This window comes from Sarcophilus harrisii, chromosome 1 (assembly GCF_902635505.1).
Source record: "Sarcophilus harrisii chromosome 1, mSarHar1.11, whole genome shotgun sequence".
Classification (NCBI taxonomy): domain Eukaryota; kingdom Metazoa; phylum Chordata; class Mammalia; order Dasyuromorphia; family Dasyuridae; genus Sarcophilus; species Sarcophilus harrisii.
This window is the reverse complement of record NC_045426.1, coordinates 453,769,908-453,788,423: the sequence shown is the minus strand read 5'-3', so window position 1 is coordinate 453,788,423 and position 18,516 is coordinate 453,769,908. Positions and strand designations below refer to the sequence as shown.

The 18,516-nt window shown below is 32.6% G+C and overlaps 1 protein-coding gene across 1 annotated transcript in view; it reads left to right on the top strand.

The window, feature by feature from the left end:
• MCMDC2 (minichromosome maintenance domain containing 2) overlaps positions 1-18,516 on the top strand; it is a 36,563-nt gene that overhangs the window by 7,742 nt on the left and 10,305 nt on the right. Inside the window, exons 8-11 of the mRNA XM_031946321.1 lie at positions 5,366-5,603; positions 7,138-7,343; positions 15,765-15,931; positions 17,923-18,102. Coding sequence (XP_031802181.1) covers positions 5,366-5,603; positions 7,138-7,343; positions 15,765-15,931; positions 17,923-18,102 — 791 coding nt within the window. The remainder of the gene's footprint in view (positions 1-5,365; positions 5,604-7,137; positions 7,344-15,764; positions 15,932-17,922; positions 18,103-18,516) is intronic.

The following is an 18,516-nucleotide window of genomic DNA, read 5'->3' as shown; positions in this document are numbered from 1 at the left end:
ATGTCCAAGGAACAAAAAATGGTTGATGGCAGAATATTGAGTAGAAAGATGTACTAAAGAAAAGCAAATTTAGGATTCTATAAACCACTGAGCCCAACAGATACACTTGAGGGGAATTTTATGAGGACTTCACAAAGGACTAGAAGGATTCTCAGAAAATGAGTTATGAGTTCATACTGTGGCTATATGTGCTCCCTAAATTTGATCCCACTCTCAGGGACCTTATCTGTGCAAGGGGATGGTATGTCTATTGTTTGAAGGGAACATTTCTATAACATTTCTTGCTATAACTAGTAAATAACCTTTCCAAAAAACTGATAATCAATGTGGAGGACATTAGTGGGGCTCATGATGCAGCAGCACCAGAAATTCCAGTAACCCTCAGGGATATTCTTAGAATATTAAGAGGCAGAGCAGTCATGTTCTGGGGACTTGACCTGTTAATAAAAGTGGGAGTTGTGCAAGTAGACTCATAAGGGATTACTACATTCACTATCAGACCATTTAATGTTTCATTTTAAATACGGTATATAATGAAGTGGAAAGACTGATGAATTTTCAGTCAGAGGATCATATGTTCTTAGACTTAAACCCTACCTCTTCTACTTGCCACCTACATGTACAACCTTGGGCAAGTTACAACTCAATTTCCTCATCTTTTAAAATAGGAATCTCTAAGGTCTCTTCTACTTAAAACATCTATAATAGTATTATACATTTATTAGTACCTTAGTAATATTTTTGAAATTTATATTTCATCAGTTCCACAATGTGTGTTTTTTAAAATTTCTGTTAACTATATATTACATATAGAAACCTATACATACACTATTTTCTCATTTTTATAAAATTGTGATAAAAATGATTTATATGTTAGGGATATCTCTAATGAAAATATGAAAAGAAAATGGATAGGTTTTTCCCACACTTATTTTCTAAGGCAGAGCACAGTTTTTTTGTTTTTTGTTTTTTGCATCTGAGTAATCTACAATCCTTTGACTCATTTCATTTCTTATACCTGAGCCATATTTTCCAATATAGTTTTACCATTCTACTCTATGCCTACCTTCACTTGGTCACCAAGCACCAAAGTAGATACTGCCGGTGTATTAGGTAGCTTTTTTTTTAATTGATTGCTTTAACCTACTTCATGGTTCAAGAAGCTATTGAATGAATTTCTGCCTGTAGGAAGTAGGCTACTTCATGTGACTGAGTTATAACATTCTTCATTTGGGGAGATTTATTTCTTGTATTAAATATAGCTTATAGTAAATCTTGTTGCTTTAATAGTTAATAGTTTTCTTTAAAGCATAGACTATTGTAATCTTATCCATTTCTCAGAAGTTTAATACATTTTTTTCCTATTTGAAATAATATTGGATTTACCTAATCTGCTTTTCCACTCAGAGATATATTAGCTTCTTACAAAATTATATATCTGAATTGGGCTGAGATAATAACTACCTCTATAGGATACTAAATGTGTATCATCCTTATGAGTCTATTATGGATTCCCTTCTCTCCACTACCATCTCTACAGATATCATCCACTGGCAACTGCAGCTTCTAAGGGTGTTGAAAATATGCCCCAAATGAGCTGTCCATCATGATCTATCATGACTTTTGAAACACATGAATTCATCCAAGAGTTCCCTGGTCAATTATTACTCTCAAATCTTAACTTATCACAAAAGAAAAATTTTATTGTTAATGAAGTCTGAAGCAGAGGCTATTATCTATATAAATGTAGTTAGTACTCTCCGACTTCACTATCCCAGAACCAGGCTGGCTATCTTAGAGTTTTAGGGGTACCTTAAAAGATTAGGATATCTGATGCTATTAGGTCAAGTCCTGTCTCCATTTCCCCCACTGTTAGCCATCAGTGATTGTTCCTTTTAACCACTTAACATTATATAGCTTTTATAAAGGGATATTTACTTCAAATTTATAGTACAAAAACATTTTTTTCAAGGGCACTTTCTCCCCTTTGCCACCGCAGTCTCTGGGGCAAGTGAGCCCAGACTTAGCAACATTTCTGTATAGTAGTGATCCAAGCAAGTTGCAGTGTGACTGCCAAATGAGACTCTCACTAAGTTGGATCCCAAAAGTTATTCTCTGTTCCTTGGGGCATCAGTGCTGGGCTGGCTGCAAAACCAACATGAACTCACTTCTGGACTCCTTAATAAGAGTATACCCTGATAATTCATTTTCCTGGTTTCCTAATAATTCATTTTCCTGATTTTCTAAAGTCTATGTCTCCAAATTAATTTCCTTCATTTATACCATCAGCAAAGGGATCAAACTAAAGACAAAGATCTAATAAAATAAAGCAGCTAAAGAGAATGGCTCAAGCTCAGTTATACAATGGTTTTATTAACTCCAAAAGAAAATAAGATCAAACTTCTGGTTTCAGAAAAGGTAAATTCCTGCAGCAGTTGTAGAGCATGCAGGATTCCTCACTTGAATATTAGAGACCCTCACCCTCAATTGCAAAACTAACTGTGAAAAAACTAACAGGTGAAAACACTTCCATAATCAGAACACATAAGGTCATCCAACTGGAGACAGGCCAAATTTTCCTAAGTGTCCCTTACTTTAGGCATTCTTTTACTATAAGTAATCACCTTAGATGGACTGGCAATTTTTCTCTGGGCCCCTATTCCAAAGAGCATCTAAAATTTCCCTCAATGGATCCCTGCCACTGAAGGGTACTCCATTTGGAATTCTAAACTCGCCCTATTAAAGGACAAATATACTTAGAGAAAATAAGGTCAAATAAGCCCCAAAGATAAGTAATGATCCCCCAGAAAGGAATTAAGCAGTATGGATTAATTACTTCAGTGTCTTGGTATATAGGCAAACCTTACTCCATGGACTTGTAGTACATATGGATGTCACAATAAGATAAGCCATCTAGGTCTATTTAAACAAATCTAAAAGAAAAATATTAACTTTTTTCAATTAGGCACAAGCAATCTAGTGATAGAAATTCTATGCTTCTCATATTAGTCTCAACATCAATTCTGTATTGTATGATAGTAAATAGCAATATTTAAATATTAAATGAATTAATAAATACAAAAAAGTCTGCAAAATTATACCAAGGGAAACACAAAAGACTGTAAAATTACAAAGAAAAATCATAGAAAAAATTTGTCATTTTTGCTGCACATGTGCTAATTCACTCTTAGATAAATAATTTATCCTGGAATCCTGACATTTATGATGGTACTTGTTATCAATATATTATTAGCTGACATAGGACCAGTAATTCTGTAGGTCTAGAAGAACATACTCCTCATATGGAAGAACCCAAGAAGGATTGGCAGCTTTCACCACTTTAGTATTTACTGAAGTTCATCCAACTGTACCATAATCTTTAATATAACTCCATATAAATGAATTGTGTGTTGTATTTTGTTTCCATCTTTTAATGACCTAGCAGTAGTACCCCATAGCTATTCATTTAAATAGAATTTGCTGTATTTAGGAATGAGTAGAAAAGACTGTTCTTCAATCATTAGAATTAGCTTCTCAAAACTAGGACACTTGGTTTGGAGGACTTTACTATGGTTTTATAATGATATTTTTACATATGCAAGACATAGCTTTTTTTAATCCATGATCATTGTGAGTACCACAAGATAAGATAACCAAGTGTTTCATCAAATTCTATTTCCTAAAGACTTTGTTAGAAAATAAAAATTGAACTCTTTTGCATTTTTAAGGAAAATCTATGGCCATTTTCCCATTTAGCTATATTCTACTTACTTCCTTTTGCCTAATGGTTACATCATTGATATTGATATGGATCAGTTTTTCAGACTGTATGTCAAGTCACTGGTCATTTGATAAAGATCTTGCATAATACCAAAAAGTAAGTTAATATTTATAGACTGTCTGAAAAATATGTGCTCTTTATCATCCTCTTTTCACTTTTCTTCTATTACATTACTATCAGCCTGTGAAAGTTGAAAGGGGTCACACAGGACTAAATATTTTAAAATTGTTCTTGATTTAATGGATTGCTCTTTTTCAAAGTTTGTATACCTAGTGGCCAACTTATTGTATGAATCTCTTTCCACATCTAGTAGGGTTGTTTCTCAAACAGCAGTCAAACTATTGTTAAGAGTCCTATTCAAAACATTAGAGTAAGACTCTTTGTAGAATTATATTTTTTGAGTTAGGAAAATTCCATTATTATCCTCTCATTTCTTTTCAGTACTTCAGGAATATCTGATTTCATCTTCTTCCATTGATACAGATTGTAATACCTTTATTCATGCCTTAACAGGCAGTTTAAGAGTTACTATGGGCAAAAACAATTTACCTGGTGGCCAATACTCTGGTGACATCTTCCCCAAATTTTGTTAAGACTGGTCCTCTAATGACAGCCATGCCCTTCTATTGTCAAAGCCTGTATTCAAAACATTTTCAGCTTGGTATGATCTGCCAAAACTTGGATTATTCCAGTGTAGCCTTCAAGAATCCATAGTCATCACTATACTAAAGTATAGCTTTGGATGGTATTTAAATGGCAGATTCTTTTAACATTTCAGATAAATTATAAAATGCCATTACTAATAAAACTTCCTGTCCTGATCTAAGTTTTTTTTTTATGGTTTTTTTTAAATAGCTTTTTATTTATAAGTTATATGCATGGGTAATTTTACAGCATTGACAATTGCCAAACCTTTTGTTCCAATTTTTCCCCTCCTTCCCCCCATCCCCTCCCCCTGGCAGGTTGACCAATATATGTTAAATATGTTAAAGTATAAATTAAATACAATATAAGTATACATGTCTTAATAGTTATTTTGCTGTACAGAAAGAATCAGGCTTTGAAATAGTGTACTATTAGCCTGTGAAGGAAATAAAAAATGCAGGTGGACAAAAATATAGGGATTGGGAATTCTATGTAATGGTTCATAGTCATCTCCCAGAGTTCTTTGCTGGGTGTAGCTGATTCAGTTCACTACTGCTCTATTGGAACTGATTTGGTTCATCTCATTGTTGAAGAGGGCCACGTTCATCGGAATTGATCATCATATAGTATTGTTGTTGATGAAGTATATAATGATCTCCTGGTCCTGCTCATTTCACTCAGCACCTGATCTAAGTTTTTAAGTTTTAAGTGATTTGTTTTTTCCACAGAAAATAAAATCAAATCGCTATAGCCATAGCAATGAATTTTTCCTTGTACCAAAGAATTTCTTAGAACTTTTGGGCAGTATTGGTACAAATAAATTAATAGAATATCTTTCATGATATCTAAAGCTTCATATCAGTTTTAAATAGATTAAATAGAATGTTTATAATTTTTTTTGTTTTAAAACACTATTTAATAGTTAATATTTGCTTTCAGTGCCTTCTGGTATTAGTGACAACTTCAGGTATCTCCTGTCTTTTACTTCACACTCATGCTGGAAATTTACAGCCATCCTAGCCAACATTTTTGCATCACAGATCGTTCCTCCAGGGACTTACAACATGTTAAAACTTTGTTTATTGATGAGTCTAGTACAGACAAATGATAGAAACAAGGAAGTTGAAGATTGCCTGGACATTTTAATTGTAACAAGTGATACATTACTTGTAGACAGGTAAAGATGCATGATGTTTTTATAAAATTATAGTCTGAAATACTCAAAATATTTGTAATTTTAATAAGTATTAATACAGAATAACTTTAAATTATTTAAATATTAAAAGCATTCAAAATCTTTCTGCTACTGTCATTAAAGAAAGTTGATTGAGTCTTTTTTTAAAAGAAGCTGAGATATAAAAAATGGTCTTTAGATGTTTAAGAATTTTATCACTTCATTCTTGCATACATCTTCTCTCAATTTACTTTCCTCCTTCCAATCAAATACATATTTTCTTTCTCCCTCATCCTTGTCTTTTCCCTCCTAGAAAAAAGTTAGTTTTTTTTTTAATTGCCTTCACCTAAGAAATAAAGTGAATTGGAAATTAGAATGGAAATATAAATGAATTTCATTATGTAAGAGAATTTTGAAGGGTTCAGAGAGAAAACACAGAGATACTTATAGAGATGGAAAATAACATTTATGAAAAAGAAGGAAAACTGAAAGTATTTAGTTAAAAAAAAAAAAAAGGAAGGTTAGTGGATAACTTAACTGTTCTCAATTTTTACTATAGATAAAATAAAAAACAAACAAACAAACAACATATACCTAGATTACAACATGGAGAAAAAGGTTAAGTTAGATGTAAAGAATATGACAATGATAATTGGTAAATATTGGAATCCCAAAGAATATGTAGAATCTCCTGCCTATAGATCTCTAAAATAGGATTGTTTCACCTGACTAGAATGGTTTAAGTCATTCTATCTAACTTATAATAAAACATCCAGATGATACAATGGATAAAACGATGAACTTGGATTCAGGAAACTCTGAATTCATATAATTCCATTGACACTAGCTCACTTATCTTCTCTTAGCTTCCTTTTCTCTTAAGTGGAAAAATTAGGATAATAATAATAGCAAATATCTGGCAAGATTGTTGAGAGGAAAAAATAAGATAATTTATAATTTATAGAGTTCTTTGAAAACATTAAAGAGCTCTATAAATGTCAACTATTATTAGAAATTTCATTCAACACATAAAATAATATGTGTAAGGCTAGGTAAACAGATAAAATGCAAGGCCTGAAGTTAGGTACATTCATCTTCCTGAGTTCAAATATGGCCTCTTATATGGACAAAATATATGGACACTTAGCTGTGTGACTCTGGGTAAGTCACTTAGACAAATTTGCCTCAATTTCCTCATTTGTGAAATGAGCTGGGGAAGGAGACAAATGAATGCAGTATTTTTACCAGTAAAACTCCAAATGGAGTTGTAAAGATAAGAAATGACTGAAAAACAATTGAACAACAAAATGTATAATGAATTCATTGTGATAGGATTTTTAAATGAATAGAAGAAATATAAAGATAAATAAAATGACTCCTGCCTTTAGGAACCTTTGTTCTAGTCAGGTTGGAATTTTAGACAAAAGAGGGATGACTTTACATGAAACTGATCTGACTACTTATTAAATAATATATAAGTCACTGGAACATACAAGGAGATTATCATATAGACCTCAATGTCAATTTTTCCCCCCAGGCTTTTGAATTTCTGTGTATGTCTTGTGCCTCGAGGTATACGTCATCCAACATCTAGTGAAATTTTTCCTACTCTATCCAGAGATAAATATGGAACTGGAGTTGCTAGCATTCAAGCTTGCAGTGCCTTACTAGCTAAAGATGGTATCTGCTACATAGGAGATTTGTTATCACATAGAAAAGATAAACTTGAACTTCTTCAATCTGGTAAGTCCATATTCTTTTAAGGAGTTGTTTCTTGGTTAACTTACACATTTAAATTCAGTGTCCAGTAGTGCCATGAAATTTAAAGAACTGCCACAACATTTACATTTTATGAATCAAAGTTATAAAATCATGTTCTTAAGCAAATAGGATTCCAAAGAGCTAATTTCCAAATGCACTGTTCAAATCCTCAGTACTCAGAAGTGTTAATAGATAATTCAGTGTTAAATGGGATATGGTAGTGAAAATGAAAATATTTTACAGTCACACTTCTTGATAGATCAGTTTTTTAACTGGTAAACCAAGAGAGGCTCATCTATGATATCCTTTCCAGCTATAAAATTCATGGTTCTTTGTGCTTTTTTTTTTTTTTTTTTTTTTTTTTTTTTTTTTTTAGTTTTACTGATATCTTTTGGTTTCTTTTTCCCATTGATCGTTTCCCAGGATATTCTCTCTACCCTTCCCTACCTCACTGAACCCTTTTCTTATAATGAAAAAAAAAACAGTTAAATAGAATTGAAAAAATAACAGCATTGGCAAGCTCCCATATTCATAATTCCTTAGCTTTCTACCAAGTGAAAAGAAGCATGATCCTTGAAACCAAGACTAAGCATTTCAATTCATCTGAGATTAGCTGCCTTTTAGGATTGCTTTTGTTCACATTACTGTCAATGTTCTGTGTGATTCTGCTTATTTTCCTCTTCATCAATTTATAAATGTCTTTCTATGTTTCTCTGAATTGATGTATTTCAATACATTTTTATACCACATTTTTAATCACCAATCATTGGGTACCCACTTCATTTTAAGTTTTTTGCTACCACAATCAATATTTCTTGTTTTTTAGTCATTTTTAAGTCGTGTCTGACTTTTTGTGACATCATTTGGGGTTTTCTTGGCATAGATACTAGAGTGTTTTACCATTTCCTTCTCTAGCTTATTTACTAGATGAGAAAACTGAGGCAAACCAGATTAAGTGACTTGCCTAGGGTCACACAATTAGTGTGTGAGGCCAAATTTGAGCTGAAGTCTTTCTGATTCCAGGCCTGGTACTCATCTACTGTGCTATACCATATGATCTGCCCTACCATATGATCATTTTACTCCACTGTGATTATTTTAGGTTTAACAGTTTGTGTGTGTGTGTGTGTGTGTGTGTGTGTGTGTATGTAATGCTACAAAATGAAATATACTAAGTTATTTCCTTAATATTTATAAAACAAGAGATGGAAGGTTATCTCAGACTATTGGTAGTAGGGCCAGCTATAAAAGCTGTTTCAAGATCTAAAAAAAACCCCCAAACCAAACAAACTTTAGTTCCTATTATTATAACTTCTAAAAAGAATGATTTTAGGTCTGAAAGGAAAGGTTTAATTTCCTCCTCACACTCTTGCTGCATAGTAACACTTTAATTAGGAAAGTTTAAGGCAAATTCTGTTTATTCCCATGAAAAATAATAATGTAAATAATAAGGATAACTCCAATAGCAGGACTATTTTCCTCTGTCCTCCTCTATCCACAATTAGGCACAATTTCACACAGGTTCTCATGACGAGGAAGAGGAAATATTTCCCAAGACTGGCAAAGCATTCAAATAAGCAAACTAATCCCAAGGGTATTCATAGACAAAGATAGAAGGTAGGCAACAATTGGAATAAAAGTGGAAATTATAAAAAATTTTGACACACTGTTTCCAACATCAAAAACTATAGAACTAATACCATAGTTCTAGATGTGCTTATAGGGGAGCTAGAATAGAACAAAGATTGGAAAGGTGGACTGATTGGACTGAGTATATATAAAGAAGATCTGTGTTTGACAGCAACACAAATGTGAGCATGCTGAAGGATTGATATACAAGGTATTTGAAGAAGATATTGGTATCAAAGACATGGGGGAAAAGTCTCAAAGAGAAGGTAACAGGATAATAAGGAAAACCTGGTGCTTATTAAATGTAGGGGGAAAATGGCATGATCAAACATTTTCTTTAGGAAGATCAATTTGACAGCTGAATGGATGTTGGCCTACAATGGGAAGAAACTTGAGGCAAGGAGACTAGACCCCAGACTACTGCAATAGTCCTGGTGTGATATAATGAAGACCTGCACCAGATCAGTAGCAGTGTCCAAATGGAGCATTTATGAGAGATGTTAAGAAGGTGTCAACTAATTGTATATAGAAGAGGTAAAGAAGACTGAAGAACCAAAGGCTGATTACATTGTCAGCTTAGGTGACTAGAAGGATAGTGACACTCTCAACAATAATGCTCATATTTGTAGGACAGGATTGTAGAGAAAAATAATGAGTTCAGCCAGAGACTTATAGACATATGTGATTAATGAGTTTAGTGAAGGAAACTCAACTAAGTGAACCATGAGAGACAATGTCATAAAAACATAAAAAGAAGAGTGAATGAATCAAGGAAAGGATGATGAAAGACAGTGGTAGAGACTGCAGAGATGTCAGAATGGATGAGAAATGAGAAAAGGCTATTAGATTCAGTAATTAAGAGGGCATTGGTAATTTTGGAGGTAGCCATTTTAGCTGAATAACACTATCAGAAACACCTACAGGGAGTTATAAAAAGAGTGAGAGGAAAGGAAGTAGAGGCACTGATTGCAGACTCCTTAAGGAGTATAGCCTTAGTAAAGAACAAGCAGGCTTTTGTAAGCAGTATTCAACAATGAACATGTTGTTACTACTTTACTATTGCCTAAAAGATAGAGAATATAAAATTCTACTGTGCTTATTGTTTGTTGATTATGAAAAAGCATTAGGTTCATTAAAGCAAAGTTCTACCTTACAGATTTTTTCTTTTGTTTCTATCACTTTCTTTTTAAATATTTTCTTATTATTTTGCACTTGATGACATCAATAAACATTTTCTTTTATAAAGAACAAAAAAAAAATTGCATATGACAATGTCAATCCCCGTTACCTACAACTTTTTAAGTATATATCAATTTTATAATAGTTCTCATACAAACATTCTTGTCTTCTGAACTTCTTACCCTTTACTGTGTATTTTTGTTCATGTTTCATTGATGCACCTTTTCTTTTTTGTTATCACTATCAACTAACTCCAATCTTTCCACTCACAACTTTTCCTAAACTCCCTCCCCCCCCCCCCCAAAAAAAAGGAGCCCTTTTCTATAACAAATGCAATGGAGCTTTTTTCATCAAGCTATATATCAAAGCACATGAAAGTCAATTGAATATTTTTTAAAAGATTTAATAACAGAAACAACCCTGTCCAATAGACCCTGTTATCATAAACATAAAGCACAAGATAGGTAAATGCATGTCAACAAAGATATTCATTGCTATGATGGAAGAGACCTAGGACTATTTAAGTTGAAAGGGATTTATTATGAATCATGAGAGCCTACTGTCCAGATGCTTGTTTGCAGATGCCATCATACTAATTGCATCAATCCTTAGAATGTTACAGAATCTCCTTTAAGAGCTCTATAATCACTCAAAAGAGTTTGAAATAACATCCATGCAAGAAGAGTCCAAGTACATGAAGAATGTCCATTGCCTAGATTACCAAATGCATTTTCATGATCTTGTTGAATTTATCCTTAAATATGTGTGTATTATGAACATATATGTATGTATGTATGTATGTATGTATGGGGAATTATTCTGGGAAGTGGCAGAGATCAGAAAATTTTAAGCTCTCCAAACTTCCCCCACAAAAAGAACAAATTTGCACCTCTGGACCAACATAGACTGGTAAAAACAAAGAAGAATTGGGGTAGAACAGGGATACTCCGGGGATAACTATACCCAAAGAAAGACTACAAGACTAGAATTGGGACAGGTAGGTGGTGCAGTAGATAGAGCACCAGCCCTGAAGTTAAGAGGACCTGAGTTCAAATCTGACCTCAGATACTTAACACTGCCTAGCTGTGTGACCCTAGGCAAGTTACTTAACTCCAATTGCTTCAGCAAAAAATGAAAAAGATAAAAAACGACTAGAATTAACCAGTGTGAAAAGCAAACATCTCCAGGTTAGCTCCACAGAGTAGAAGCCCTGGGGTTAGCTGAATTTGGCTGGAGCCTCAGCCCAAACCATAGAAATTTTCACCTCCTGGACAGCATGGAGTATCAGAAGTCTAAGTGTGGAAAGACTGAGGGAACTTTTGCTAATTAGGAACACCAGGCTCAGCTGTGCTGCAGAGATGTAACACTGGGAGAGAAGGAACCCACATACCTAGTAAGTGCAGAAGTAGTAGGGCAGAGATGCTGCTGGCTGCAGGCACTTGCAGGAGGGTAGAGCTTTTGGTTTGGGGTGCCAAGTCAGAGGAAATAACTGAAGTGAAACTAGAGGCACCATCCAGCTACCCTGTGATTAAAGGTGCTTAGACTAATACTTCTAATTAAAAAAAAAAAAAAACAGGCAAAGAAGAAAGAACTAATCATTTAAACTTACTATGGAAATAGGGAAGACTAGGGTTCATCTTCAGAGGAGGACAGTGAAGTAAAAAAAAAAAAACCTCTTCTGTCTCAAAGAGTAATGTTAAATGGCTACCTACCTAGGGAGAATTTTTAAAACTTGGAAAAGATTTTCAAAATCAAATGAGAGAGATTGAGGAAAAACTAAAAAAAAAATCCATGAAAAATAAGAAATTATGAAAAAAAAGTTAACCAACTAGAAAAGGAAATACAGAGTCTTTTCTTTGGCACAATAATGCAAAAAAAAAAAATTGTTCTAGAGTGATAGAACATGAGATAAAGTAGAAGTAGAAAAAACCCACTGATTCCTACCTCAAAGAGATCTTTTGTGGAAAATACATAGGAACATTATTGCCAAATTTCAAAACCCCCAAATCAAAGAGAAAATTCTGCAAGAAACAAACAAACAAAAAACAATTCAAATATGCTGGAACTACAACTAGAGTTGTGTCAGGACTTAGTAGCCAAAATATTATATATTGGCAATCAAAAGAACTAGACCTTACAGGGCAACTAGGTGGCACAGTGGATAGAGCACCAGCCCTGAAGTAGTCAGGAGGATCTGAGTTTAACTCTGGCCTCAGACACTTAATATTTCCTAGCTGTGTGATCCTGAGCAAGTCACTTAACCCCAATTGCCTCAGCAAAAAAAAACCAAAACAACAACAACAACAAAAAAAAACTAGACCTGCCTAATATGACAAAAATGTCATCCAGTAAAATTATCCATAATGCTGAATGAAAAAAATGGACACTAAACTTGCAGATTTTCAGGACTGTATGTCACCCAAATTTGAACTTGATATATAAAATTTAACATATAAGAGCCAATATCAAAGATTAATTTCAAAGAATTCAGTATGGATAATATAAAAAAACTCAACATTTATTTTTTATGTATGGAAATGTATACCATATGTTTAAGAATGATAACAGTAATTGGGTAGCTCAAAAGAAAGTTTGGGACAGAATTGAATATGATCTGAGTCTAAAAAGCAATACTGTCTAGGAAAAGGTAAAAATAGTAATTATGTTATACAAATAAGGTGCAAAGGAAGAACCAATACAGAAACATTAGGTGGGGAGAAGGGCTAGTAGTTCTGAAAACTTACTCACATCAGGGTGGGTAGAAGAGTTAGCAGGGTTAGGAACTAAAAGCTGTACACAAACACTGTAAGAAGGATCATGAGTAGAATTTATTAGAAAAAAAAAAAGGAGGGCTAATGATCATTGATCTTAGCAAAGTCAAAAGTAAAGATTCAATCAAAAGAGAAATCTATATGTCAGCCATATTAATATTGTTTTAGGTGCATGTTTACATATGGGTAAATGCATGTATATATGTGTGTGTGAGTATATATAGGTATTATGCATGCAGCTCTCTCTATATATATAGCTATATGTACATGTGTGGGTGAATATGAATGTATATGTGTGTGTGTGTATATATATACACACATACACACACACACACACACACACACATATATATATATATATATATACATATATATATGGGTATGTATGTATATATAAAAATATCTGTGCTTAAGCAAGCTTCCCCTGCTTAGGGAAGGTCTGGGGGAATGAAAGAGGAAAAAAAGAATAAAATTTTAAAAAGCGCATAGCAGAGAATAAAAGAATAACCTACAAGGAAACTAAAAAGATGGTCATAAATATAATTTCTTCTATCATTATATGTGTTTCTTTGAAATGGAAATTTATTGTTATATATTTTGAATCCTCCCCGATTTTCTGCTGTTACATGACAATGTTTTGTTTTGTTTTGTTTTCATTTTCTCTTTCTTTTTTCTATTTTTTTCTTATTTTATATTCAATACAATAAATAAATTTAAAAATATATATGTATGTATATATGTAGGTAGGTAGGTAGATAAGTTAGATCCAGAGTTGAACAAGAGAAAAAGAGCAGGCTGGGCTGTCTTCAATAAACTGCAATCTCCTTTAACAATGATAAGATTCTCACAAAAAGCAGAGGCCATCTAAAAAAGTATCAATGTTCTACACTATTGCAATTTGGTAGTAAAACAGAAAACAACAGTTTCTAAACAATTAATAATGATGGGAAAGGGATAAAGAGGGAGGGAAAGGGAGAATAGGATAAAATGGGATATTTAGATTAATCGAAGGGTGTTTAAATTAATGAGAGGGGGATAAGTTGTATAGATTAATAGGAATGGGATAAAGAGGGAGGGAAAAAGTGGGGGGAAAGATAAGGGAGGAATCTATGATGGGGGTACAGTGTAGAGGTTATATAATAGCAAGACAAATTAACATGTAGAAGTTAAGTAGAAGAATTAGTAGGCATAGGAAATAATATATATATACAAATATAATAAAAATAATCAGGAGTAGAATTTATTAGGGAAAAAAAGTACAACTAGTAATCATTGATCTCAAAGTCAAAGATTAAGTCGAAAGAAATTTATGTTATATGTCAGTCACATTAATGTTGTTTTAGATGTATATATGTGTGTGTGTGTGTTTGTAGGTAGATATGTGTGTGTGTGCAGGTATGTATACATATATATGTATACATAAATATATCTGTGCTTATCTGTAGCCTTCTTGGGGGAGGTAGGGGATGGAAAAGAAAAAAAAAGAATAAAGTAAAAAAAATGCATAACAGAAAACAAAAGAAAATTACATGAAAGCAAAGATGGACGGTTAAGGATACAATGTCTTCTATTATAACGTATGCTTTCTTGAAATGGAAATTTATGAATTGTCCTCATTGTTCTGCTAGCCACATGAAAATATTTTGGTTTTGTTTTCTTTTTCCATCTTTCTTTTTCTATTTTGTTTTTTCTTATTTTTAATTTGTTTTAAATAAATAAGTAAATAAATGCATTAAAAAAATTAAGAATGAAAATCACATAATGGGCAATAAAAGACACATTGTGGGTATGAGCAAGCTGTAAAATTCACTAAGGAATTTCAAAGAATAGATATTAAAAATATAGCCAAGAAATCATAAAATAGGAAGAGAAGATAGACTTATCATGTGGCAAGGGGAAGGGATGACGGGGAACAACAACAGTACCTTCACAATGTCAGAAGTAAGGAAAACCTGCAGTATATTAATTTGATTCTCTGTGGCAAACTTATATGGGAACATGGACAAGAGTCACATGGTATGGGAAAGCATAACTGGATTGATATCTTCATAATAGAAGGCACTTTTATATTGATAAAACTGATAAGGTCACAGTTCCACTTGAATATTTGAAAAATTACATTTGTTTCATAATTTGGGAGAATATTTGTCTAAAATCATAGGTATTAAATTTGTTCTCAAAGAAGAGGTGAGTATCGACTTCCCTTCATTGCAGAAGTTAGGAACTGTGAATGTGAAACATAGCTGATACTGTCAGCTGATACTCAATACATTAGTTTTACTAAGCTTTTTTTTTCCTTTTCTTTTTTAGTTTTTTCTTACAAGAGATGTTTCATTGGGGAGGAAAAGGGAAAGAAATTATCTTCTTAAATGAAAGTGATGTTAAAAACAAAAATATGAATAATAATTTAAAGTTTGGGTTTTTTTCCCTTTTGGGAGTGCAACTCAACCCATTTTCCCCCAAACTCCTAGCTGGGGAAGATGGGGGGAAAGCAGGAACCAAAAAACCCCAGAATAATGACCTTTGTACCAAATATGCATAATCAAACTACCCTGAGTTTGATTACATTAGTGTATGTATTCTTTCCTTCCACTCAGCTCTCAGTCCCTGCCTCCATTTTTAATAGATTATCTTCATGAGTTGTGAATAAAAAAATGTTTATCACTTGGTAGTCAACCCTCTGGAGACTTTTGCAGATTTGGTAATACTGGTACTTGGATTACAGAAACACAGTCCAAGAACTTACAACAAAGCATGTGATCAGAGTTTTGGGAGATTAAAGTGTTATTCTTAAATCACAAATTATTAATATGTCTGAAATCAGTTTTAGAAAGCAGAAACATTACAGTGTATATTCCTGGAAAGAAGTATGGAGATGGTGTTGATCAGCAAGTTACTTTTTCAGTTCAATCCAGTTTTTGGTCTTTTATTGATGTGGACTCATCTTCAAAGAGACATGTTCATAGAAACAGCACTTTAATTGGTCAAGTGGTGAGTATAACCTTTTTTCTTATAATGTTTGACAAGTAGGTTTAGTTACAGCTTATATATTTAATCCATTCAATATAAAATTATTCCATATCTTCAAAACATTACAGATGAATAATAGTAAAGTTGGGATTAAAAACTACTTCAGATGTTTCCAGCTATTTTGAACAGGTATAAAGAATAAGTAAAAAATGAGGTATAGAGACTAGACCTATCATTTTACTATGATTCCCTCGTAAAGAAATTGCCTTTATCAATGAAGGTGAATACTTTCCCTGCAGTTTATATTCTTGAGTTGCCAAGGGTTGAGAAATTAAGTGATTAGTCCAGAGTATGGATTATCACAATCAGTATGTATATATTAGAAGTATTTTTGGGGGGGAACCAATTCTCTGTCCACAGTGAAATATTGCTTCTTGCAAAATAATATCCAATATTAATAAAGAGAGGAAAGAATCTACTAGAAAATAAAAATGCTTGCACCAGCAAAACAGATGATTATTAATAATTTCTGGAAATTTTTCACCTTTAAGGTTAGTCTTAAGCAAAATTGTGAAGAAAACAAGGTTCTTCATTGCTGTCCTTCTTAATTTAAGAGTCCCATTCTAGATACTTAATGACTTCATATATATATATATATATATACATATATATATTCATGTCATCTATATTCAGTTCTTTGATAAGATAATGATGGGTTTTACTCTGTTAATATATTATCCATCATTGGAAACATAATTAGAAACTTTCTGAAGATAGTGCTGTGCTTTAACCTAATGTTTCTCAACTGTGATCTGAAGTCCATGAACACAGTGTATATTCACTAGGCATAACTATTTTGATCTTTATTTTGCTCCAACAAAGCATCTGTTCTAATTCAGCAAAATAAAGATACTTTCTATGGACTGAGTAAAACAACTTATGATATATATATGAATGTTTTTCAAATGTGTCATTGCTAAAAACAGAAATTCATTTTAAAGTGTTACTGAATTCCTAGCAGCCATTTGCAGTTTCTCAATCAACAAATACTGATAGTACAACTATTAGTATCTGAGAATGTACATGAACATTTTTTATGAAGATAAAAAGCTTCTTCATAACCAAAGAAAGAAAAGTTGTTTGGCTTTATCCCAAATATATATATCTTAACTGAGATTTTTAGGTAGGCTAATGGAATGGGGATGTTGGAGAATATGTTGAATGGAATTGATATTTTAGAGGACAGGCTTATGGAGTCTCCCAAGTCACACTACAATTTTTGCTACCTACTTAATTTATTCATAGGACTTGTTCTTATGCTGTTGAAATTCTAATATTTATGTGCAAGGCAATTTTGAGACAATAGTCAACACTCAATAATTCTTTAAGCTTGTCTTCTTAATAAATAAGGCTAGATCAATTAAGTACACTAAGACAATTATACTGAAGACATATAACAAACATGGAATAGTAGATATAAGGATGGTCTTTGAGCAAGAAGTACTAGGTCCAAGCCTTGCCTCTGGTACATACTGCTTGTATGATCAGGAGCAAGTTATTAATCCTTTTAAAGCCTCAATTCAGGAGCTGCTGATCTGCAATAATGGCTCTCATTTATATAAAACTTTAATATTTGTAAAGCTACTGTATATTTACAGCATTTGATCTTCACAACAACCTTGTAAGGCAGATTCCCTTGCTAGCCCCATTTTACAGATGAGAAAAGTGAAGTTGAGAGCAATTAAATTGTGACTTGCTGAGGGTTACACAATATATCTGAGGCAGTTGTTCCTCACTCCCAAGCCCAACATAAAAGACCAATATGCCATATTCATGAGAAGAGCTTCTATAAATGGAATTCATTACAGTTAGGAAATCACAAAATCATGCTAAAACCTGAAAAATGTTATCTAGATTTTAGTAGTATCAAATAGTTACATGTTATATTTCTAATTATATGATTTATAAATTGAGAAAATCTTGGACTTTTAAAAATTTATTATTTGACATAGGATTTCAGTTTGATTCCAGCTAACCTTATGGATGCATTTGGATTGTTGATTTATTGTAATGAATCATCTCCTTGCCACCCAGTTCTTCCTTCTGTACAACATAGTTTAAAAAAAGCCATTGATCCTGAAAAAGTGCTTTATGAAACTTCTAAAAAGTTTACAGAACAAGATTATGAAAAGGTAACTGAATAAATGGACTACATAGAAGATTCTTAATAATGACTCCCAGATTTTAAAACTGGACTGTCTTTAAAGATTTATTTCTTTTCATTTAGGCTCTCCTTGCCCTTCTTTATTTTAGTATGTATTTCACTGATTTTTAGTGTTTGATATGGAACCTATTTTCTAATAGCTTTATTTTTAATTTTAGAATATTAATATATTCTTTGAAATTAATGTAATAAAAAATTAACTGTATCAGGTAAGTATTAAAGTTTTCAGGAGGTGGGTTTTTATAAGTCCATTCATTTTTAAAACTATAAAGCACCTAATCACCAAATCTTTGATAGTGTTTATAAAAATTGAAAACAGAGTAAAATGTCAAAAATCACAATCTCTAGGTCTAGAAAACTTGACAAATCTAATTGTTTGATA